Here is a 24985-nt window from a genome sequence, read left to right as displayed (position 1 = left end):
ATTGAGGACAGGGATGAGTGGACCGATCAACCCATCCAAGGGCCAGGTAAAAGTTTTTTTAACTGCAACAATTATATGGCAATGGAGCTGAATTAGAGAGAGAGAAGCGAGAGGGAGAGAGAGATGACAAAAGCTGGTTTGAGCATCTATCTGTATTTTGCGTAAGAGATGAGAACCTGGTTCTAACATCTTAAAAAAAACAGAAAAATAAAGTTATTGAGCCTTCCATTTCTTCCATGTAACTTCATATAAATCTTCCACCAGCATCTAGGCAAGAAATTCCAGCAATCGTTTTCCATGTGGGACCATCAAATCATTGAAACGTCTTTGAGTGCCTCTATAAATTGAGGACGGGTGAAAGAATGCACTCCAGTGAAAGAATGCACTCCATTGCAACGTCTTTGAGTGCCTCTATAAATTTAAAAGAACGCTGATTGATCGCTCCAAGGTTCTCACCTCATGGGGTGATAGCCCAGATTGCTGCCAATGGAGCGGAGTTGCATGTCATAATGAAACAGGATATGTGATCCAACTTGACCTTCACTACGGGAATTTAAGTGGCGAAGTTGATCCAGGATTGACGGAGCTGAAAATCCTCAAATATCTCGACTTGAGTGGAAATCATTTTGATGGGGTTAAGATCCCTGAATATTTTGGTTCCTTGAAGGAGTTGAAGCATTTGAACATTTCGTATGCAGGATTCGGTGGAAGAATTCCTCACCATCTTGGAAATCTTTCCTATCTTGATTTGTTGGATGTTTCTTCCATCGTAAAGAGTTATTCCGTTTATATGTCTCAATATAACGTTCTCATGTATTCATATCGTTTGAATGTAGATAGTCTGGACTGGATGGTAAATATACCCCTTCTGAAGCACCTTGAGATGAATTTCGTTAACCTTTCAATGATAGGTTCTCGATGGTTTCATGTAATGAACTCCCTTTCTTCCTTAAAAATACTCCATTTGTGTGATTCTTATCTTTCAGATATTCCCCTAGCTCTACCCTTTATGAATCTTACACAACTTCGTTCCTTGGATCTTAGTCATAATCAGTTCTTCTCAGAAATTCCAAATTGGTTTGCTAACATTACTACTCTTGTATCTATTGATCTCCATGCCAATAAATTTTATGGGGATATGTCTTCCAAATTTCCAACACTTCCATGTTTAGAGGAGCTACAATTGGCATACAATTATGGTCTAACTGCACATTTGTCAAAGCTATTTCAGGGTCCTTGGAAAAGTATAAAGGCAATGCTCCTATTTGGCGTTCAACTATATGGAGAACTTCCTGAGTCTATTGGTAACCTCTCCTCTCTCCAGCACCTTATTTTGGGAGTCACATACGGGAATCAATTCATAAAGGGCATTCCATGGAAGATGGGACACTTGCACAATTTGAAGAGTTTAAAGTTGTTTGGTTTTGAAGATCAGACTGGGTCTATGTGTGAGTGGTTGTGCCCTTTAATAAATTTGGAGACCCTCTATATCCGGAACTGTCACTTTCCTAAATCAATTCCTACATGTCTGGGGGGTTTTTCATCTCTTACAAATTTGATCTTAAAAAAATCTATGTTGAAAGGACCTATGCTTCAAGAGCATTTCCAAAATCTGAGTAGACTAAGATACCTAGACCTTTCTTTCAATTCATTTGAGTTTCATACTCCCCTTGATTGGGTTCCTTCATTTCAAGCAGAATATCTCTATCTCGGCTCTTGTGGTTACGGTTCACAGTTTCCATTGTGGCTACAAAGTCAAAAAAATTTGAAAGGTCTAGATCTCTCTAATTCATCTTCGGGCATTATACCTACATGGTTTTGGAACATCACACCAAGTCTTTCAATTCTCGCCCTTAGAATGAATAATATTTCTGGTTCACTTCCAACCAAAACAATTTCAACTCTTTCAAATGCGTGGTTTATTGATCTGAGCCACAACTATTTTAAAGGTCCCATTCCATATTTCTCAAGCCCTTTGATGTTTCTTGATCTCTCACATAATCAATTTTCTGGGGTTCTTCCTTCTATGTTCGATAAGATGCAGTGGCTAGGAGTCCTTGATCTTTCCCATAATAAGCTAACTAGGGCTATTCCCGAGAGCTTGGCTAGTAGTGAATCTCTTATTGTGCTTAACTTAGGGGCAAACAATTTCTCTGGCAGCATACCTTGGTCTTTTTTTCAGTTTACAATGATACGCAACTTGGACCTGGAGAACAATCAACTATCAGGAGAGTTCCCTTCATTTTTGAAGGACTGTGCCGGATTGTAGACTCTTAACCTTGGTGAGAACAAATTCACAGGAAGCCTTCCGGCCTGGATTGGTACAAACTTACATAATCTTCGTATTCTTCGACTCGGGTCCAACATGTTTACTGGAACTATCCCACAATTATTGAATTTTCATCATCTAAAACTGTTGGATTTGTCGAATAATCACCTGATAGGTTCCATTCCCAAAAATCTAAAAGATCTTGTGGCGATGAGAATGGATCATACTACTGACAATACTTTGGACACCATGTATGGAGATTACATGGATAGGGTTGAGTTGTCAATGAATGGGCAGCAATATGAGTACGACATTATACTATATCTTGTTATTTTTCTAGATCTCTCAGGCAATTATTTATCGGGAAAGATCCCTAAAGCAATCGGAGACCTCTTGGGCTTGATTAACTTGAACTTGTCTGGAAATCAGTTGTCGGGGAAGATCCCCGAGAGCATCGGGAATCTACATCAATTAATATATCTTGATTTATCCAAAAACCATATGTCTGGCATGATTCCTTCAACTATTGCTGATTTGACATTTTTAAGTCATCTCAATCTTTCATACAACAACTTGTCGGGAAAGATTCCATTAGGCCAACAAATTCAGAGCCTCAATGATCCATCTATTTATGCAGAAAATGATAATCTTTGTGGATATCCATTGAGAAGAGATTGTGAAAGAGATACAATAGTGCCACTTCCAAGCCGCGATGAAGTTGACGATGGGTCTGATATTGCATGGTTGTATGCTGGCATTGGCCCTGTATTTGTAGTTGAACTTTTGATTGTGTTTGGGATATTATTGTTTAAAACGTCGTGGAGAGTGAAGTACTTCAGATTTATTGATGCCATGCAAGAGTACTTTCTTTGGGGATATTTAATTGATAATATTGCTGAGGTGCAGAAGAGTTGTATATGAGATTGATAGTGCATGTTTCTATTTGCCTCCTACTTTGTTTAGTTGAATAGTTATGTTTGTACAAAATTCTTGCTTCGAATGATAATGTGTAATTTAATGATGTCACTATACTTATAAGTTTGCACAAACTAACAAGATATATTGATGGTCAAGTATGGTTCACTCTTAGATCTTAATCCCATGGTTGTCGGTATATTATGCTACAAAGGATACTGCTCTATGTGTAAAGGATAACCTTATTATTATCTTGTATTAATAAAAATAATGTACTATGTTTGAGTACATATCTTATTTAATAATGTACTATGTTTGAGTACATATCTTATTTAATAATGTACTATGTTTGAAGTTCCAATTGCAAATAATTTTTTTATTTCTTAAATTTTCTAGAGGGTTCCAGAAATCATAATTTATATCTTCCAATATAGTGTTTTCTTTTGAAGTATATGTAATTAAAAATAAAAATTATCTATTATTATTTTCTTTTGTATAAGAATCTTCTTTATCTTTGTTGAATTTTGCAATTTGTCTTTCCATAACTTTTCAATCATGATTAAAGGATTTGAGAAAAATATTGTGTGCACCATGAACTCAGGCATATTTCATTTTCTCACATTTTTTATTTTCATCTAGGGTTATAGCTTGAAAATAAGTGAAAATAGACATGATAAACAACATGATAGCTTATATCAGTAGACATAAAGAATGGATATGTTAATATTGAATAGGTTGGACTTTACAATTTTTTAAAGCCTACTTATATACTAATTAAAGAAAGAAAATTTAAATCCTTATCCTAACCTGCTTGATTTAAGAAATTGAATGCCAATCAAGTTTTTGACTAGCATTGACTCGCCATTTAAGATTTTGAGCACATTTTTATTTTTTGTTTACAATCACAATTACCACAACATAAAAAATTCATAATTCAGGGCTATGTATACAATTAATGCTTTAAGAGGTATATAGTTTTTCATTTATTATTACCAATATTTCAATAATAAAAGGGCTATTTTTACTTGTGCTAATTTCTATCAAATAATGTTCAAGCAGCCATGAAGGCTTAGGACAAATGGCAAATGTACACAACATGAAATATCTACAGTTTACAGGTTTTGAAGATTTGATTGAACTGAAGCTTGGTTTTTATGCTCCTTAACAAATCTATTCTTATTAAGAATTATAGACAACAAATTTCTTGGACTCATCCGTTCATGCTTGGGAGAACTTTCATATCTTAAATGTCTTACAATTGCAAATAGTATGTTGGATAGTGTTGGGCTTAAAAAACATTTTGAAAACTGAGTACCCTCACTTACCTAAACCTATCACAAAATTCTCTAGAGATTCGTCTTCCTGTAGATCGGGTTTCTCCATTTCAAGTTCAATGTCTCTATCTTGGATCTTTTCGTGTTGGCCCACAATTTTCTCTATGACTTCAAACTTAAAAAAAATCATTTACCTAGATCTCTCTTGAACAATTGTGGGCAATATACTATCGTGGTTTTGGAACATCACTCAATTTCGATATTTGAACCTCAGTATGAACAATAGAACCAGAGATCGCCGAAAGAGTGGTTCATTTTCTCCGCCACAGAAATAGGAGTGAAGCCGAGAATAGCTATTTATGTTGAGAAGCGAGGTGTTGCTGCGTTGTCTGATCAGTCTCCACAAGTTGCAGATTTCACGGTGCTTCCAAACAGAGGAAAATACCTAATGTCTTCATCAGCGCCTGTTGCAACGCTTCGTCTTCGTCTTCTTCTTCCAGAAATTTTTCCATATTCTGCCCGGTGATTCCGCTGTCTTCCATGCCAATTACCATCACTGTTTTTTGGAACATTGGTGCTCTCAAAAGATCATATTTTCGTTGTTGTTGTAATCAAGTTCAGACCGTCGGCCCAACAGATAGGTGGTACCAGAGTTCAAGGCACAAATATCCGAGTTTGTGACAAACTTTGGAAGTTGCTAGCCACACTTCTAAAGAGAACAAACCAGCAATGTCTTAAAACTAAATGCCCAATTAGAGTATGACTTATGAAATTCAAGTTTTCATTCACTACTATTTGTTTTTATTACCTTTAGCAATTTTGGCCATCTTTTCTAGCTTCCTTTCGGTTGTTGTAAGTAAAGGATTAAAAAATATTAAGTGTTACGGATGAGGACACCCCCGTGTGCCACTGATTACACAAGTCTATGCTCGAAAACACCTGACTATAACAAGACCCACCATGCTATAGTTGGGGAGTGAAGCATTTAGGATAGATTAGTTGTTATTTATATTTTTGTATTGTCCTTAAAATTAATTATTTTATTTGTTCAAGGGTATTTTGGTCTTTAGGGCTATTTTGGTTATTTTAAATGGGAATTTGTTCAAGGATGCCATCACCGAGCATTGCTATGTGCCTTTTTTGGAAACTCCTCTTCTCTGATTCCGCATTGTTGGGATGCAAGCTGCCCGAGGAAGAAGACGATTGCTTGATTAAATTTTTCCTAAGTTAGGAAAAATTAAACCAGTGCCGGTTCAGCCCATGAGTCAAACCAAACCCAGATCGGGCCGATTAACCTAGTGAGCCAAGCGACGCGGACCGCGCCGCATCAGTCTCACGAGTTAACTCAGACCAACTCGGTCTGGGTCAACCCGACGTAGCCCACTTTTTTTCCTACCTCGGTATATGTATCCGGGTCTCAAGTTTTCAACATATTTCTTCTGTGACTCGGATATATTAGTGATACCTGACTCGACGCAACTCAATTCTTTTTCTTCAGTTGGATTATTATTTTGAAGTATTGGCAGTATATTCCTTGTTCAACATATTATTTGGTGCAGATACTCACATCGGATTATTTCATAGGTCATTTTATAAGGATTTTTATTATTTGGTACAGGTTATTGGGGTCAGGCCCATTTTAATTGTTGATATTATGTCTCTTTGGATGAGACATTATTATTGAAAAAGCACATCTCAATTGCTTATTTTTATCAGCATTAGCTATTCCGATGATGAAGAAAGCTAAGGTGGCTCCAGAATATTATCTTTCGGGTAATTCCTCGTTACCCCCCTTAATTAGTATTTATTACGCCTACCATTTGAGAGTCGGTAACCTATGGAGGGACACGGTGATGGAGGAGTTTTATTACACTTCTAAACACTGCGTATAGACCCACTACCTACAGAAGATAAGAATGCCCTACATCTAGCATGAGTTATGACTGGAGTATGGAGCGATGTCATACGGCTTGGAGTGATTTTACTCTCGCTTTATCTTATGCCAACTGGGCCTCATGGAAGAGACCACCAATGTGAGGGGAAGTGTTGGAAGATATCGAAGACTGACATTTTATACGAGTTGAGCAAACTGGGAGTTCATGATGTTTTCTCACCCCCAGCTTGAGGAGGAGTGTTGGAAGATGAGCCCAAACCTACATGACCAAGGAATGCCCACATATCAAAGTGTATTTGAAGATGGGCCCAAACCCATAACACCAAGGAAGACCCACACATCCAAGAGATGTAGAAGATGGGCTCAACTAGGGGTGGCATTGAGCCGAGCAGAGCTCGAACTTGCCTATGTTCGAGCAAACTTGATTTAAATATTTCGAACTCGAGCTTGAGTCGAGCCAAGCCTCGAGCCTAAAATTGTAATCGTGCTCGAGTCCAATAATTTTAACCGAGTTCAAGTTCGAGCTCGAGCCGAGTTCGAGGTCCAACATACATTTAAATTTTTTTAAAAAATACATGTCAAATAAATTGTATATAAAATTATTGTAACGCAGAAGAAGATGCAGAGCAACAGAAAAACACAACTAGGAATAGTTCAATACACATCACCCCGAATAACGAATGCATCATTGACATGCATGGAATTGAAAAAGCAATTAAAAACAACTCAAAAAGAAATTTTCATGAGGGTTAATATAATTCAGACTGAAAAACCAATTCAACGAGCCTCTTCAAGTATTTCGACTTAAAGACTTTGTCATCTTTTTCTCCTTCCTATTGATTTGTTTCCTATTGTGTTGTGAATGTAAAGAGGGACATCAACATGAAAGATACAGTCACAAACACAAAGCTGCTGCTAGATAACAATGAAACAAGGTCTGATGGCGAGACTAAAACCTTCTTCAAAATCAGTAAATAACTTAAGAAAAAAACACTTTAAAAAAGTTAAAACATAAGAAGAGCAAACGCGTTTAAAAGCAAGGCACCTCCCATAAATATGAGCAACTTGGTTAACCCCGAATGGCATGTTGAAGGCTCTGAACTTCTGACCATTTTTTTCTGATTTACCTGAAAGAATGAAATAAATAGATAGTGATGACTCGTGCTTTAGAGTTGGAAGCAAGTTCTGACAAATTTGGATATTCCTCAAATATAAGATGTGGAAGCGCAAGTAACTTCGTTGATTTTGAACAGTGGAGACACTGCAGTCTTACCCTTAGTCATTTTTCCTTTCTGTTTTTCAGTTTCTAGTTACAATGGAGAGACTACCGGTGCAATGAACAGCAACACGCATTTTTTCAATTGGCGTGAAAAAATGTGATGGCAAGGATAGGATAACTGAATATAGCCTAGTCTTCGAAATGCCCAAAAAGCTCTGGGTGACTTCTTAGAAGCTTCTCAGCAGGAGGATTAAGCAGACCAATGTCGTTTGGAAGCACCTAAACACGATGGCAACTCAAAAATAAGCGGAACCAATCTAGCTATCACCATTTTTGCCGAAAGTCTCTAGCACAGAAAACCATAGCAAAGGTACTCTTCTTAGAGGTAAGAGCTAAAGGTAGACCTCTACTAAATGTTATGGGAAGCACAAATAAGCAAACTCAATCAAACTACCAAATGCTCTTTATGGAAGCTCTAACAACTAAGCTCAATCATACAACCACAACACAAGATTTACGTGGAAAAACCCTTCAGTGTGAAGGGAAAAAACTACGGGGCAAATCCGAATAATCTTCCACTATTAAATATGGGCTTACAATATCAATTTCTCTCAAGTTTGCCCAAACTTGAGGTTTACAAAATCATGAGAGAAAACAAGTTTCTAATTCAAACTCATTCACAATAATTGAGAGATAACCAAATAAATAGAGGTTAGAGATCACCGGATATGGAGATTTCACCAAAATAAGGATGTAGAAAAAGACGACTTTAGAGAAGCTTCGAAAACCTGCTTTCTTTCCTTCCTTTCTTTTCTCCTCTCTCCTTCTTTCTCTTCTCTTTCTCCTCTCGATCGAACCCCCTTTTTCCCTCTCTCGGCCGAACGTCTTTGCATTCTGTTTCTCTCACTCACAGCAAAAAAACAAGCCTCTTCTGTTTCTCTCGCGCACGGGTCTCTCTCGCTCACAGCAAACAACCCTCTTCACTTAGGGTTTTATTTTTTCTTTCTTTTACTTTATCTCTTTCACATGAAAGAGATTAGTGGTGGGGCCTACTCATGGGTTGGACCCCACCTACTAAAAACAACAATCTCCCCCTCCAGACCATGAGGAGGCTCACCACAATCTTCCATACAGGCTAGACTAGTGCACAACTCATGTTTTTCCTTGGTCACCACTTTTTTCATCATATCTAATGAGTTTTTATCAGTGTGGATCTTCACAAGAGATAACATATCATTTTCCAACACATCTCTAATCCAGTGATACCTCAAATCAATGTGTTTTGTCCTACTATGAAAAGTAGCATTCTTACTCAAGTCCAAAACACTTTGACTATCACAATGAATTGCATACCTCTTTTGTTTGAAGCTTATCTCACCCATCAACCTCTTCAACCGCAACATTTCTTTACTAGCTTCAGTTGCTGCAATGTATTCAGCCTCTGTTGTAGAGATAGCAATGCATTTTTGAAGTTTAGATTGCCAAGAGATGGTTCCCCCTGCAAAAGTAAACAAGTAACCTGACGTAAACTTTCTCCCATCTATGTCACCTGCCCAATCTACATCTGTAAAACCTTCTAATATAGGTTTTGAACCACCAAAACACAAACACAATTTGCTAGACCCTTTGAGGTACCTGAGAATCCACTTAACAACAGCCCAATGCAACTTTGAGTCACAAAATACTTTGAATATTTGTTTTAATTTGATAGAATTTCATGAGCCAATTGTTCTATTTCATATTATAACAACTTTTGTTTTTCTACTTATTTATCTCTTTTGGTACTAGTTATATTCCAAAATTAAAATTTTAAAAATAGAATTTTTATTTTCGAACTTAATGTAATTTATGAATAGTTTTCAAACTATAAAAGATAATGAATGACCAATATTCGAAAATCCTATTAAATCTACTGAAACTACATTATCCTTAACATAAACAAACACACACACACACACACACACACACACATACACATTATCAACAAAATTAATACTCTCATTTCCAAAATGGGCAATAAGAAAATTTTTTTTTGTCCTCTTTAAATTTTTGTGGAAGATCCGAGTTGACAATTTTACTCATCTCCCAAAATCAACATGAACAAGAATTTTTTTTTACGATCAATTTTTTATATATTTTTCTATCCCATTAAAAATTTTTGTGGGGCTAGTTGAATCAAGACGAAATTTTTTTACCACTTAAAACCTACATATATTATAAAACTTATTTCAAGTGAATAATTATTTCTCTTTGTTCTTTCTTACCTGGCTATGATTTCTTCTTAGGCATAAACACACATTGCTAGTGATATTATGTCATTTTCATAGGTGATACTTGAAATTTTTTTATAGTCTTTGTCCTCTTTATTCTAATGGTGATGCCTTGTGAACTTGTAGCATCTCAGTCTATCCCTTTGGTTACACTACATATGTAGTTGTATCATTTGTTGGACCACAATCTCCACTTAAAGTCTTCACTATGTATGTTTCCATGGGCTAGTCAAATCCATATTTGGCCATGTACCGATCAATAGTCAAGTCCACATTTTGTCCTTTTCATACCCAAGCTAGCCAACTTCTTCATCGGGCCATTTTCATTCCCAAGTAAAGTCATGGTGGCTTTCATATTCCAACACATTTGCATATTGGATTTCAATGCTTGCAATATTGTTGTAATCCAGAAAAAGAAAAAAGAAAAAACCTTCATGGTCTTTGTCCAGACTACTACTTGTGTAACCCCATATTTATGTTTCTAGACTAAAACGCCATATAGTTGCTAAACAATTTTCTAACAAATTTTATTCAAGTAAAAACTTGGAAAGTCCTAAAATGGTTAATTTTATAATACTGAGATGAGAGATTTAAGATACTAGAATAGTAAGAGATGTGCAATCAAGCAATTCAAGACTTTTATTTTTATTTTTGTCAATATAGATAAAACAATTTCTTAATAGATTTGCCATTGATTTTGTTAATTCGTTAAATAACTTAATTACAAAAATTTTAAATTTTTTAAGAAGATACTAGAAACTAGAGGTGAAATGTTTGGAATCTCCCTAGAAACGATCTCCTAAAAATTCTTGATTAGATTCTTACTCATTAAGAAGATATGTGAAAAAGTCTTTGGGACTTAACGTAACGTTATTAGACCCAATGGTTGATGTGTAACACATAATACCCAATACTCACTTTTTAGAAGAGTTACAGAGTCAAACCCCATCACAGAAGTGAAACATGTAATGTGGTGCTAGGAATGTGAGATGTATTAATCGATATCCAATATGTCTCGTTCAATATCCGATATGTGATCTCTCCAAAAATGCAAAATAATTTTAGGTGAAGCTTGTTTAATTTCCATTATTTGGATCTTGTTTTCTTTTCTTTCTTGAATCTAATGCGAAGCTCGACAAGATTCTGGATAATTATAATACTTAGGGAGGTGGAACCCATGATTATAAGTTTTATCTTCTCTCATGATATATTTATTTCATGTAGCATACATTATAAGTTAAATATTATTAGGTTTTTCATAGTTATTTTTTCATATTTGAAACGTATTATTGATGGTTGAGAGAGGGAGTAGATGGTTTGACTGTAGTTTGTCTGGTAATTTTACAAAGAGGGAGAGGGAGAGAGAGAGAGTTTGATCGATTAACTCTTATTAAAAAAAAGTAAAATTATCTAGTGATTCTCTTCCAAAATAATTGGGTCTTCATAATATCGATCCTAAAATGTATTTTCATTGTATAATATCCAAGTATTTAGGAAAGTAATTTACTCATTTTATGAATTTATGTAAGATTACACATTTACCTATATTAATTTTACTAATAAAACAAATAATAAGGTGCATTGAAAGAAAAAATACAATGCATATGTCATTTTATTTTTTATTTTTAAATTTACATTTTACAATTAATCAAATACGGTATAATTGGAGAAATATTCTAATTATCAGCTATTTAAATTGGGTCTATAAAACTTTGGCTTAGGCGTATTAGAGCAAGACATTGGATCTCGTACTACCATCCTTAGACCCTTGTTGTGAAGTTGGGGTTGAGTCGTCAATAGTGCCAATTCACAAGAGTTAAATTCAAGATTTTGAATAAAAAAAATACAATTTGGACCCTACTTGGTTGATGAACCAGTCGTCGTGATCGAGTGGCCCTAGATTGGTCCAAACTATGTAGGAGAGAGACAGAGAATCCGTGCACTGGTATCTTTATGAAACCAGGGCTATTAAATATACTAAAAGTATATTATCCTTAAAATAAACAAACTTACAGACACACACGCACACACATACACATCATCAACAAAATTAATAGACACATTTCCAAATGGGCACTAAGAAAATTATTGTTGTCCTCTTCAAATATTTGCTGAAGACCTGGGGTGACAATTTTCTCATCTCCAAAAATCAACATGAACAAGAATATTTTTTTCAAGAGCAATTTTGTGGGGCTAGTTGAATCAAGATGAAAAAATTTTCCACTTAAAACCTACATATATCATTATTTCAAGTGAGTAATTATTTCTCTATGTACTTTTTTACCTAGCTATGATTTCTTCTTAGGCATAAATACATAATGCAAGATATATTATGTTATTTTCATGGGTGATACTTGAATATTTTTTAGTCTTTGTCATTTTTATTCTATTGGCGGTGCTTTTGTGATTTTGAGCATCTTAGTCTATCCCATAGGTCACGTTATAATTTCTAGAGTCTTCTTTATACATTTTTCAACAAGTTTAAATCTTATCATGGTGCACTTTTTTCCACAAGGTAGTCAAGTCTAACTTCTTCTTACCGCCATTTTCATTCCCAAGTCAAATCCGAGGCTTTCATATTCAAACACATTCACCAGTTGGATTTACAAGTCTTTATGGCGATAAAAGTCTTCATGGCACCAGTTGAACATTAGGCCATAAAGTCTTTCAGTCTCATCGTCATGAAATAAATAAGAAGTTTAAATTCAGCCTGACCTTGTCAAGGCGTCATCGCTGACCTCGTTTCTGAACCTCGTTTTCTCAAACAGAACCTCCTGTGTACAAACTATAAAGAGACAAGAGGAGAATGAAGCAGCTACTGAACAAGAGGTAGTGAACTACTAATGTGTATGCTCCTCTTGCTTTCTTGACATGAAACGTTGAAAGACCACCGGGAGTTTTCACATGCTTTCTTGACATGTGGCTCCATCTGGGACCATCAAGTCATTGAAACGTCAGTGTGTGGTTGTAAATTCTGAAAGAATTGAAAAAACTTGATTTTCTAGTTATCTGCAAGATTCAGTGTGTGGTCATCTTCATCGCCAACTTTCTTAGGCAAATGCGATTCAACAGATTGTGACAGATGTTTTACGAAAGGAAGCTTGTTGAGTGCGTCTCTATAAATAGAGGATGGGTGAAAGAATGCACTCCAGTGAGAAGCTTTCTGTTAATCTCTTTCGACATGGAGAGCACCTCATGGAAGGGTATGCTAATGGGTTTTCTCTTTGTGTGTGTCTTATGCAACAGGGTTCATTCTTCTCAAGTCGGTTGCTCGGATTCAGAGAGAGCAGCCCTCACCAAATTTAAAAGAAAGCTTATTGATCCCTCCAACGTTCTCACCTCATGGGGTGTTAGCCCAGATTGCTGCCAATGGAGCGGAGTTGCATGTCATAATGAAACAGGATCTGTGGTTCAACTTGACCTTCACTACGGGAATTTAAGTGGCGACATTGATCCAGCATTGACGGAGCTGAAACATCTCAAATATCTCGACTTGAGTAGAAATCATTTTGTTGGGGTTAAGATCCCGGAATTTTTTGGTTCCTTAAAGGAGTTGAAGCATTTGAACATTTCGTACGCTGGATTCCGAGGAAGAATTCCTCACCATCTTGGAAATCTTTCCAATCTTGAGTTGTTGGATGTTTCTTCCTTCCCAAAGAGTTATTCCTATTATATGTCTCTATATTACACTCTTATATATTCATCTCGTCTGAATGCAGATAGTCTGGACTGGATGGTAAATATGCCCCTTCTGAAACACCTCGAGATGAATTTCGTTAACCTTTCAATGATAGGTTCTCGATGGTTTCATGTAATGAACTCCCTTTCTTCCTTACAAATACTCCATTTGCGTGGTTCTTATCTTTCAGATATTCCCCCAGCTCTACCCTTTACAAATCTTACACAACTTCGTTCCTTGGATCTTAGTTATAATCAGTTCTTCTCAGAAATTCCAAATTGGTTTGCTAACATTACTACTCTTGTCTCTATTCATCTCAATGACAATAAATTTTATGGAGACATGTCTTCCAAATTTCCAACACTACCATGTTTACAAGTGCTACAGTTGGAGTTCAATTATGGTCTGACTGCACATTTGTCAAAGCTATTTCAGGGTCCTTGGAAAAGTATAAGGTCAATGTTCCTATTTGAAGTTCAACTATATGGAGAACTTCCTGAGTCTATTGGTAATCTCTCCTCTCTCCAACACCTTATTTTGGGAGACACAAACGGGAACCAAGTCATAAAGGGCATTCCAAGGCAGATAGGACACTTACACAACTTGAAGGGTTTAATGTTGTATGGTTTTGAAGATCAGACTGGGTCTATGCGTGAGTGGTTGTGCCCTTTAGTAAATTTACAGATCCTCTATATCCAGAACTGTCACTTTCCTGAATCAATCCCTACATGTTTGGGAGGTTTTTCATCTCTTATAACATTGATCTTAAGAAATTCTATGTTGAAAGGACCTATGCTTCAGGAGCATTTCCAAAATCTGAGTAGACTACAATACATAGACCTATCTTCAAATTCATTTGAGTTTCATACTCCCCTTGATTGGGTTCCTTCATTTCAAGCAGAATACATCTATCTCGGCTCTTGTCGTTTCGGTTCACAATTTCCGTTGTGGCTACAAAGTCAAAAAAAATTGTATGGTCTAGATCTCTCTAATTCATCTTCAAGCATTATACCCTCATGGTTTTGGAATATCACTCCTCGTCTTTCAATTCTCATCCTTAGAATGAATAATATTTCAGGTTCACTTCCTACCAAAACAATTTTAACTCTTTCAAATGCGTGGTTGATTGATTTGATCCACAACTATTTTAAAGGTCTCATTCCATATTTCACAAGCCCTTTGATGTTTCTTGATCTCTCACATAACCAATTTTCTGGGGTTCTTCCTTCTATGTTCAATGAGATGAAGTTGCTAGGAGTCCTTGATCTTTCCCATAATAATCTAACTGGGGGCATTCCCAAGAGCTTGGCTAGTTGTGAATCTCTTATTGTGCTTAACTTAGGGCAAACAATTTCTCAGGCAGCATACCTTGGTCTTCTGTTCAATTTACAATGATGCGCAGCTTGCACCTGGAGAACAATCAACTATCAGGAGTGTTCCCTTCCTTTTTGAAGGATTGTGCTGGATTGCAGACTCTTGACTTTCGTGAGAACAAATTCACAGGAAGCCTTCCAGCATGGATTGGTACAAACTTACCTAATCTTCGTATTCTTCTACTCAGGTCCAACAAGTTTACTGGAACTATCCCACATTTATTGAATTTGCATCATCTAAAAGTGTTTGATTTGTCAAATAATCACCTGATAGGATCCATTCCCGAAAGTCTAAAAGACCTTATGGCGATGAAAATGGATCATACTACAGACAATACTATGGACACCAATTATGGCAATTACCGGGACAGGGTTGAGTTGACAATGAATGGGCAGCAATATGAGTACGAAAATACACTTTATCTTGTTATTTCTCTGGATATCTCGGGCAATAATTTATCGGGAAAGATCCCTGAAGCAATCGGAGACCTCTTGGGCTTGATTAACTTGAACTTGTCTAGAAATCAGTTGTCGGGGAAGATCCCTGAGAGCATTGGGAACCTACATCAATTAATAAATCTTGATTTATCCAAAAACTATCTGTTTGGCATGATTCCTTCAACTATTGCTGATTTGACATTTTTAAGTCATCTCAACCTTTCATACAACAACTTGTCGGGAAAGATTCCATTAGGCCAACAAGTCCAGAGCCTCGATGATCCATCTATTTATGCAGGAAATGATAATCTTTGTGGATATCCATTGATAAGAGATTGTGAAAGAGATACAATAGTACCACTTCCGAGCCACAATGAAGTTGACGATGGGTCTGATATAGCATGGTTGTATGCTGGCATTGGCCCTGGATTTGCAGTTGGACTTTTGACTGTGTTTGGGATATTGTTGTTCAAAACGTCATGGAGAGTGAAGTACTTCAGATTTGTTGATGCCATGCAAGAATACTTTCATTGGTGATATTTAATTGATAATATTACTGAGGTACAGAAGAAGAGTTGTAGATGAGATTGATAGTGCATGTTTCTATATGCCTCCTACTTTGTTTAGTTGAATAGTTGGGTTTGTACAATATTCTTGCTTCGAATGATAATGTATAATGTAATGATCTCACTATATTTGCACAAACTAGCAAGATATATTGATGGTCAAGTATGGTCACTCTCAAATCTTAATCTCATGGTTGTCGGTATATTATGCTACAAAGTATGGCCATTTTAGATTTTAAGCACATTTTAATATTTTTTTTTACAATCACAATTACCGCATCATAAAAAATTAACACATTTACCAGTTGGATTTACTCCACATTTATGTTTGTAGACTAAAAGGCTGTAAAGTCTAAAGTTATAATAGCCGAATCACACTTTATGACCTTAAAAGTCTTCATTATACATTTTTTCCACAAGATAGTGAAGTCTTTGTATTAGTATGCATTTTTTCCACAAGCTAGTCAAGTCTAACTTCTTCTTACGGCCATTTTCATTCCCAAGTCAAATCTGAGGCTTTCATATTGAAACACATTTACCGATTGGATTTACTCCACATTTTTGTTTGTAGACTATAAGGCAGTAAAGTCTAAAATTATTAGAGCCGAATTCATGGAAGATTCCTTGAAGGAAAAACTTTTGCGGAAAGACTTGCATTAAAAGAACCAAAAAACTGTTAAGCCCACTGGGTGTGTTTTGAGAGGGAATTATTTTGCCATGTGGCTCCTCTTGCTTTCTTGACATGAACGTCGAAAGACCACCGGGAGTTTTCCCCGGTCATGTCATGCGTCTGGCTGTTACCACGTCAATATGGGAATAGGACATGGGAGTGACGAGTTGATTCATTGAGGACAGGGATGAGTGGACCGATCAACCCATCCAAGGGCCAGGTAAAAGTTTTTTTAACTGCAACAATTATATGGCAATGGAGCTGAATTAGAGAGAGAGAAGCGAGAGGGAGAGAGAGATGACAAAAGCTGGTTTGAGCATCTATCTGTATTTTGCGTAAGAGATGAGAACCTGGTTCTAACATCTTAAAAAAAACAGAAAAATAAAGTTATTGAGCCTTCCATTTCTTCCATGTAACTTCATATAAATCTTCCACCAGCATCTAGGCAAGAAATTCCAGCAATCGTTTTCCATGTGGGACCATCAAATCATTGAAACGTCTTTGAGTGCCTCTATAAATTGAGGACGGGTGAAAGAATGCACTCTAGTGAGAAGCTTTCTGTTAATCTCTTTCGACATGGAGAGCTCCTCTTGGAAGGGTATGCTAATGGGTTTTCTCTTTGTGTGTGTCTTATGCAACAGGGTTCATTCTTCTCAAGTCGGTTGCTCGGATTCAGAGAGAGCAGCCCTCACCAAATTTAAAAGAAAGCTTATTGATCCCTCCAACGTTCTCACCTCATGGGGTGTTAGTCCAGATTCCTGCCAATGGAGCGGAGTTACATGTCATAATGAAACAGGATATGTGATCCAACTTGACCTTCACTACGGGAATTTAAGTGGCGACGTTGATCCAGCATTGACGGAGCTGAAACATCTCAAATATCTCGACATGAGTGGAAATCAATTTGATGGGGTTAAAATCCCGGAATTTTTTGGTTCCTTGAAGGAGTTGAAGCATTTGAACATTTCGTACGCAAGATTCGGTGGAAGAATTCCTCACTATCTTGGAAATCTGCCCAATCTTGAGTTGTTGGATGTTTCTTCTTCCCTAAAGAGTTATTCCAATTATATGTATCGATATAACTGTCTCATATATTCATCTTCTCTGAATGCAGAAAGTCTGGACTGGATGGTAAATATGCCCCTTCTGAAGCAACTTGAGATGAATTTCGTTAACCTTTCAATTATAGGTTCTCGATGGTTTCATGTAATGAACTCCCTTTCTTCCTTACAAATACTCCAATTACGTAGTTCTTATCTTTCAGATATTCCCCCAGCTCTACCCTTTACAAATCTTACACAACTTCGTTCCTTGGATCTTAGTTATAATCAGTTCTTCTCAGAAATTCCAAATTGGTTTGCTAACATTACTACTCTTGTATCTATTGATCTCAATGCCAATAAATTTTATGGGGACATGTCTTCCAAATTTCCTACACTTCCATGTTTAGAGGAGCTACATTTGGGGTCCAATTATGGTTTGACTGCACATTTGTCAAAACTATTTCAGGGTCTTTGGAAAAGTATAAAGGTAATGTTCCTATTTGACGTTCAACTTTATGGAGAACTTCCTGAGTCTATTGGTAACCTCTCCTCTCTCCAGCACCTTATTTTGGGAGTCATAAACGGGAACCAAGTCATAAAGGGCATTCCAAGGCAGATAGGACACTTACACAACTTGAAGGGTTTAATGTTGTATGGTTTTGAAGATCAGACTGGGTCTATGCGTGAGTGGTTGTGCCCTTTAATAAATTTGGAGACCCTCTATATCCGGAACTGTCACTTTCCTGAATCAATTCCTACATGTCTGGGGAGTTTTTCATCTCTTACAAATTTGATCTTAAAAAAATCTATGTTGAAAGGACCTATGCTTCAAGAGCATTTCCAAAATCTGAGTAGACTAAGATACCTAGACCTTTCTTTCAATTCATTTGAGTTTCATACTCCCCTTGATTGGGTTCCTTCATTTCAAGCAGAATATCTCTATTTCGACTCTTGTCGTTTCAGTTCACAATTTCTGTTGTGGCTACAAAGTAAAAAAGATCTGCATGGTCTAGGTCTCTCTAATTCATCTTTGGGCATTATACCCTCATGGTTTTGGAACATCACACCTCGTCTTTCACTTCTCAGCCTTAGAATGAATAATATTTCTGGTTCACTTCCAACCAAAATAATTTCAACTCTTTCAAATGCGTCGCATATTGATCTGAGCTACAACTATTTTAAAGGCCCCATTCCAAATTTCACAAGCCCTTTGATGTTCCTTGATCTCTCACATAATCAATTTTCTGGGGTTCTTCCTTCTATGTTCAATAAGATGAAGTGGCTAGGAGTCCTAGATCTTTCCCATAATAATCTAACTGGGGGCATTCCCGAGAGCTTGGCTAGTTGTGAATCTCTTATTGTGCTTAACTTAGGGGCAAACAATTTCTATGGCAGCTTACCTTGGTCTTCTGTTTAGTTTACAATGATGCGCAGCTTGCACCTGGAGAACAATCAACTATCAGGAGAGTTCCCTTCATTTTTGAAGGATTGTGCTGGATTGCAGACTCTTAACCTTGGTGAGAACAAATTCACAGGAAGCCTTCCAGCCTGGATTGGTACAAACTTACCTAATCTTCGTATTCTTCGACTCAGGTCCAACATGTTTACTGGAACTATCCCACAATTATTGAATTTTCATCATCTAAAACTGTTGGATTTGTCGAATAATCACCTGATAGGATCCATTCCCGAAAGTCTAAAAGATCTTGTGGCGATGAGGATGGATCATACTATAGACAATAGTATGGACACCGTGTATGGCAATTACCAGGATAGGGTTGAGTTGTCAATGAATGGGCAGCAATATGAGTACGACAATATTCTTTACCTTGTTATTTATCTAGATCTCTCGGGCAATAATTTATCGGGAAAGATCCCCGAAGCAATCGGAGACCTCTTGGGCTTGATTAAATTGAACTTGTCTGGGAATCAGTTGTCGGGGAAGATCCCCGAGAGCATCAGGAATCTGCATCAATTAGAAAATCTGGATTTATCCAAAAACCATCTGTGTGGCTTGATTCCTTCAACTCTTGCTGATTTGAAATTTTTAAGTCATCTCAACCTTTCATACAACAACTTGTCAGGAAAGATTCCATTAGGCCAACAAATCCAAAGCCTCGATGATCCATCTATTTATGCAAAAAATGATAATCTTTGTGGATATCCATTGAGAAGAGATTGTGAAAGAGATGCAATAATGCCACTTCCAAGCCACAATGAAGTTGACGATGGGTCTGATATAGCATGGTTGTATGCTGGCATTGGCCCTGGATTTGCAGTTGGACTTTTGACTGTGTTTGGGATATTGTTGTTCAAAACGTCATGGAGAGTGAAGTACTTCAGATTTGTTGATGCCATGCAAGAGTACTTTCATTGGTGATATATAATTGATAATATTGTTGAGGTGCAGAAGAGTTGTAGATGAGTGTGATAGTGCATGTTTCTATATGCCTCCTACTTCGTTTAGTTGAATAGTTATGTTTGTACAATATTCTTGATTTGAATGATAATGTGTAATGTAATGATGTCACTATACTTATAAGTTTGCAATAACTAGCAAGATATATTGATGGTCAAGTATGGTTGATTCTCAGATCTTAATCCCATGCTTGTCGGTGTATTATGCTACAAAGGATACTGCTCTATGTGTAAAGGATAACCTTTTTATTATCTTGTATTTAATAAAAATAATGTACTATGCTTGAGTACATTGTACTTTGAAGTTCCAATTGCAAATAATTTTTTTTATTTCTTAAATTTGCTCTAAGGTTCAAGATTTCATATTGTATATCTTCCAATATTGTGTTTTCTTTTAAAGTATATGTAATAAATAAAAATTATCTATTATTATTTTCTTTTCTATAAGAATCTTCTCTATCTTTGTTAAATTTTGCAATTTATCTTTCCATAACTTTCCAATCATGTTTAAAGGATTTGAGAAAATATTGTGTGCAACATGAACTCAGGCATATTTCATTTTCTCATATTTTTTATTTTCGTCGAGGGTTATAGCTTGAAAATAAGTGAAAATAGACATGATAGACAACATAATAACTCATATTAGTAGACATAAAGAATGGATATGTTAATATGGAACAAGTGCACTTTTTAGGTACATTACTCACTTAGGGTTGGGGCGAATATGGGGTTTTGGGGTCTCAAGTTTGAGCATCACTAGCCCTGGGTTTAGCATGGTATAAACCCATCGTAATAGAAAGACTAAAAACAAAGTTTGGTTTTGTGCTCTTTAAATATTATGCATTTTGAGGATGTGTTGGAGTTCGGTTTCACCTATAAAAAAATATGGTTTAAGTACCATGATTCTGGTCCACCTGGGTTAGGTTCCGTCCGCCCCTGGTCCACTGAAGGGTTAGGTACTTGGCTTTCTGCGCCTTAAATGACTAGTCTTTTCGGGTTGTATTAGCTATGTATCTGACTAAGAACTTAAAAGTTAAGCGAGTCTGAGCGAGAGTAATCCTAGGATGGGTCGCCATGTTTTTAAATTATTATTTGCATTCTCTATAATATCATGAGAATGCACACATACCCATACTGTTGAACTCCCACTTTGTAACTCTTGGAAGTCATATTATGGCCCTTTATAATGTGGATCTATGAGTTGTTCAGTATGGGACCAGACAAAGTGATGCGATACCCCTTCAATTGGATCATTAGATATTGTTTGGGATTCACCAAAATGGTCATTAGATGGGTCCAACATTGTTTTGTGCTGGCACACATTGCAGTTCATAGGCTGACACTGTAAAAGGATTATAACATCATATTTATGAAGGGCCAATTGATGGAGTTTTTTTTTGGGTGTGTAGACTATGGTTGATGATGTAGAAACTAGAGTAGAGTAAGTAGCATAAACTCTTGTTTCCATTTGATATCTCCGGGCTTGATACATTGTCCAGTTCCAGCCTTGTTGCAGCGTTCTGGTCATTGTATATGCAGTTAACAGAATGGCCATTGGCAGCAGTTTTATTCTATTTGTCCATATTCCTGTTAGTAATGATATAGCCTTGTAACTTTCCAGGTATCCGAAATACTTGTCCAGCCTCTTGATTTCTCGATTTGTCGCTTTCTCGCACTTTCGCACTCTCATGCTCTCTGGGTAATAAGGTTAAATTGCTTGCTCAACTCTCTCATTTTCCTGCTCCTTCTGTTTTAAGTAAACATTCTCCTTCTCTTTTAAATAAACATTCTTGGAAGTATTTTTCAGTTTAAAGAAAAACGGCAGGTACTTTTTGTGGAGGGACGATACAATTTCCTTATCATAAATTTCTGGTTGCAGATATTGCAATGGTGTAGCCTGAAAGAGATAAAAGATGTAGTTTTTTCTCTGCCAGGGATGTGAAACTGGCATCTCTCAAATGATAAAAATGATCCTACATTTCCTTATATCTTTTCTCTCTCTTGCTCAATCTTGCTTCCATTTCCCACTGCCGTTCTGCGTGGACAGCCTCCCAGTAACAAGGCATCATTATTCTTTGATTTAATAGCTTATTCACGGTCTTTTTCTCATGGCACACAAAGAATCTGAAATAAAGCCATCACGAAGATCAGGTAAAGCTCAATTCCTTATACTGCAAAACAGATTACACTCCACATTAGATCCTAACTTAAGGAGGAATACGTTGCAGATACTTTTCAACTCGGATCCTGAACTTTCAACCTAGATCTTAACTACCTTCCAACTTGGCTAGTAAGCTTTAGCGAAGTAGAGAAATTGAAAATATATAGCATTCCAGATACTCATTACTGCATTCTGTTACTATTTACTTTTTTATATGGTATATGCAGAGAAGATGGTTCATTGGAGGTGCAGCTTGGTCAGACTCGTGTTATGGGGTTTGTGACAATCCAACCTTATAGAGACAGGCCAAATGAAGGGACACTTTCCATATTCACTGAATTTTCGCCCATGGCAGATCCATCATTTGAGTCAGGGCATCCTGGAGAGTTTGCTGTTGAGCTTGGACGAATCATAGACAGGGGTCTTAGGTAATTACTGAAATGAAAGTAAGGACATCTATTTTCTTTTACACCTCTTAAATTTCATCATGGGAATGCAGGGAAAGCAGAGCAGTGGATACAGAATCACTTTGTGTCCTTCCTGGGAAATTAGTGTGGGCCATTTGTGTTGACCCTCACATTCTGGACAATGGAGGGTAACATCCTTGACAAATTCAGTTTCTAGTTCTTGATTCTTGGGCAATATTATTTATGTTAAACTTTCAGGAACCTCGTTGATACAGCTAATGTTGCACCTGTGGCTGCACTGTCTACATTCCGAAGGCCTGAGTGTACTCTAGGTGGAGAAGATGGTCAGGAAATCGTTGTCCTCCCACCTGAGGTTCGTTGTTTCTGCTGGTCATCTTTCACTGAGTCAGTTCATAAATGGTGCAGCTTACCTCAATGTGTAAAAATTGTTTCCACTAGAAATGTTTCATGCATCAAGAGAAATATTAAAGTAGGCACTATTATGCTTAGAGTCTTTCTTTTCGTAGCTTGCCCATGATTTTACAGCTGCAATCTGTCAAGCTGGATATATGATTTTCTTGTTAAAATTGACAAAATTTTGCAATTTATCTAATTGTCAGTCCTTTTGGTTTTTTGCAGGTCAAGGTTCCTCTTCCTCTGATAATCCACCACTTACCTATAGCTGTCACTTTTGCATTTTTTTTATAATGGGAACATTCTGGTACAGATGCTTGGTTCTAAAATTGGCTCCTTATTTTGATTATTTCAGATTATAAATGTTTCATTTTCCTACAGACATCTCTTCAATAGGGTCTAAGAGTTTTTGAGAGTTTTATGACACTGTGAACTGGTTCTGGATAGGTGGTAGATCCTACACATAAAGAAGAGGCTATTATGGGAGGAAAGATGACTGTTACAATGAATAGCAATGGTGATGTTTGAGCCATACAGAAGGCTGGGGGAGAAGGTGTCTTGCAGAGTGTAGTCATGCAGTGTTTACGAATTTCTGCTGTCAAAGCATCTGATATAACTACTAAAATAAAAAATGCTGTGAGTTTCTCGCAAAAATTTGAGTATCTTTTTGTCAAGTTCTTCTCCTGTTTCTCTTGAATTTGACTTTCTAAATGATAGTTTATCTAACATATGGTAAGATGGGCATGTATTTGTGCAGTAGAAAGACCCACTTCTCTTAGATAAAGGTTACTTATGAAGCTTGACACATGACCTCAATTCTTAGTGTAATGATGCATTACTGCAAAATGAGTAAATCAAGTTACAGCTAGTCTTGAGATAATTTAATGAACCATATAAAGGGAAACCAATGCTCTTTTTTTTTTTCTTTCACTTTGGCCCATGATTTGGAGAAGAAACCTGCTTCAATAAATTCCACTTTTGGTTCAATCTTTCACTCTATTTGAGAGGTAGCTTCTACAAAAATTTTGGAATTATTATTATTATAGAGTTACATTACCTGAGGTTCAGTATTCATATCACTAGATCCAAGACTAAGACTTAAGTGGGATGGATGGTAACAGAAGGTACCATTTCCATGATTGTATTTGGTAGCAAAGTGCTGGGCTGGGTTCATTTCAAGTTGTGATTGGAAGGTCATGATCCTGAAATCAGCCAGAACCCCTTGTTGGTTGTGTGAATACCAGTCCACCAGTTGACATGAAACTTTAAAAATCTTTTAAATGATAAGGAAGGTCAGAGAAGGTAATACTGTCACACCTGGCAATATGTCTTGAGAACAACAAACTCTGCTACTGATATCTTGTCAGGGAGGATACTTATCTTCTTGATGCAACAATGGTGATTTAGATTCAAGGAATGACAAATTGAATGCTTCCTCTGAGTGTGGGTAACCTAAACTTCTGAAACAACTAAAAAACTACAATCTGTATTCAATTTTAATGGGTAAAACTTGAATAACAAAAAGTAGGGTTTCTGCAGCTATTTAGAAAAATAGCAAACAGAGAAATAACAAAGGATAACTTTGTCTAAGAGAACAAAACCCAGAACTATATTCAATAGCAAAAGAGTAGTTTTGTGTTACACATGAGGGCATTTTATAGGCATGCAAATCAACAAAACTCTATACTCCTATACTGTCCACAATAAGAATAGAATCCAATTAGGATTTACTAAATCTAGCTCAACTTGCTGGAAAAGAAACTCAAAACAGGATAATAACTCGAAGACTGCTAATGTTAGGCTACACGAATTTAGAAACAAAGATGAAAATTAAGACAGGAGGCTACTAAAAAAGGACTTGCTAATTGAAGTTTTTAACTAAAATAGCAAGTTATCAGGTTTGTGACTTCATTCGTTTTCTCAATTTTGAATAGGGTAAATTTGGAATTCCAAATCTCTAGTTGATGGTGTGCTT

At 36.6% G+C, this 24985-nt stretch overlaps 4 protein-coding genes and 1 pseudogene across 4 annotated transcripts; all 5 read left to right on the top strand.

The window, feature by feature from the left end:
• The first annotated feature begins 13 nt into the window (after nt 1-13).
• Nucleotides 14-2269, top strand: LOC137938503 (receptor-like protein EIX2). Its single transcript, XM_068783454.1, has 2 exons — nt 14-46; nt 380-2269. The coding sequence occupies exons 1-2, from the start codon at nt 14-16 to the stop codon at nt 2267-2269; spliced, it is 1923 nt and encodes a 640-aa protein (XP_068639555.1).
• Nucleotides 2270-2479: 210 nt separating this feature from the next.
• Nucleotides 2480-3190, top strand: LOC137938502 (putative receptor like protein 25). The gene has a single exon (XM_068783453.1). It carries the CDS (start codon nt 2480-2482, stop codon nt 3188-3190), a length of 711 nt encoding a protein of 236 aa, XP_068639554.1.
• A 9780-nt stretch (nt 3191-12970) lies between these two features.
• Nucleotides 12971-15868, top strand: LOC137938501 (receptor-like protein EIX2). Its single transcript, XM_068783452.1, has 3 exons — nt 12971-13044; nt 13088-14259; nt 14880-15868. The coding sequence occupies exons 1-3, from the start codon at nt 12971-12973 to the stop codon at nt 15866-15868; spliced, it is 2235 nt and encodes a 744-aa protein (XP_068639553.1).
• Nucleotides 15869-17103: 1235 nt separating this feature from the next.
• LOC137938500 (receptor-like protein EIX2) lies at nt 17104-19990 on the top strand. The gene is made up of 3 exons (XM_068783451.1): nt 17104-17165; nt 17209-18970; nt 19115-19990. The coding sequence occupies exons 1-3, from the start codon at nt 17104-17106 to the stop codon at nt 19988-19990; spliced, it is 2700 nt and encodes an 899-aa protein (XP_068639552.1).
• Nucleotides 19991-21575: 1585 nt separating this feature from the next.
• On the top strand, nt 21576-23706 carry LOC137938499 (exosome complex component RRP45A-like; annotated as a pseudogene).
• Nucleotides 23707-24985: the final 1279 nt, after the last annotated feature.

Source organism: Aristolochia californica, unplaced genomic scaffold (assembly GCF_029961685.1).
Source record: "Aristolochia californica isolate CCGP_79_NKW_82.1479 unplaced genomic scaffold, dmAriCali1.0.hap1 SCAF_8, whole genome shotgun sequence".
Classification (NCBI taxonomy): domain Eukaryota; kingdom Viridiplantae; phylum Streptophyta; class Magnoliopsida; order Piperales; family Aristolochiaceae; genus Aristolochia; species Aristolochia californica.
This window is presented reverse-complemented; position numbering and strand designations above follow the sequence as displayed.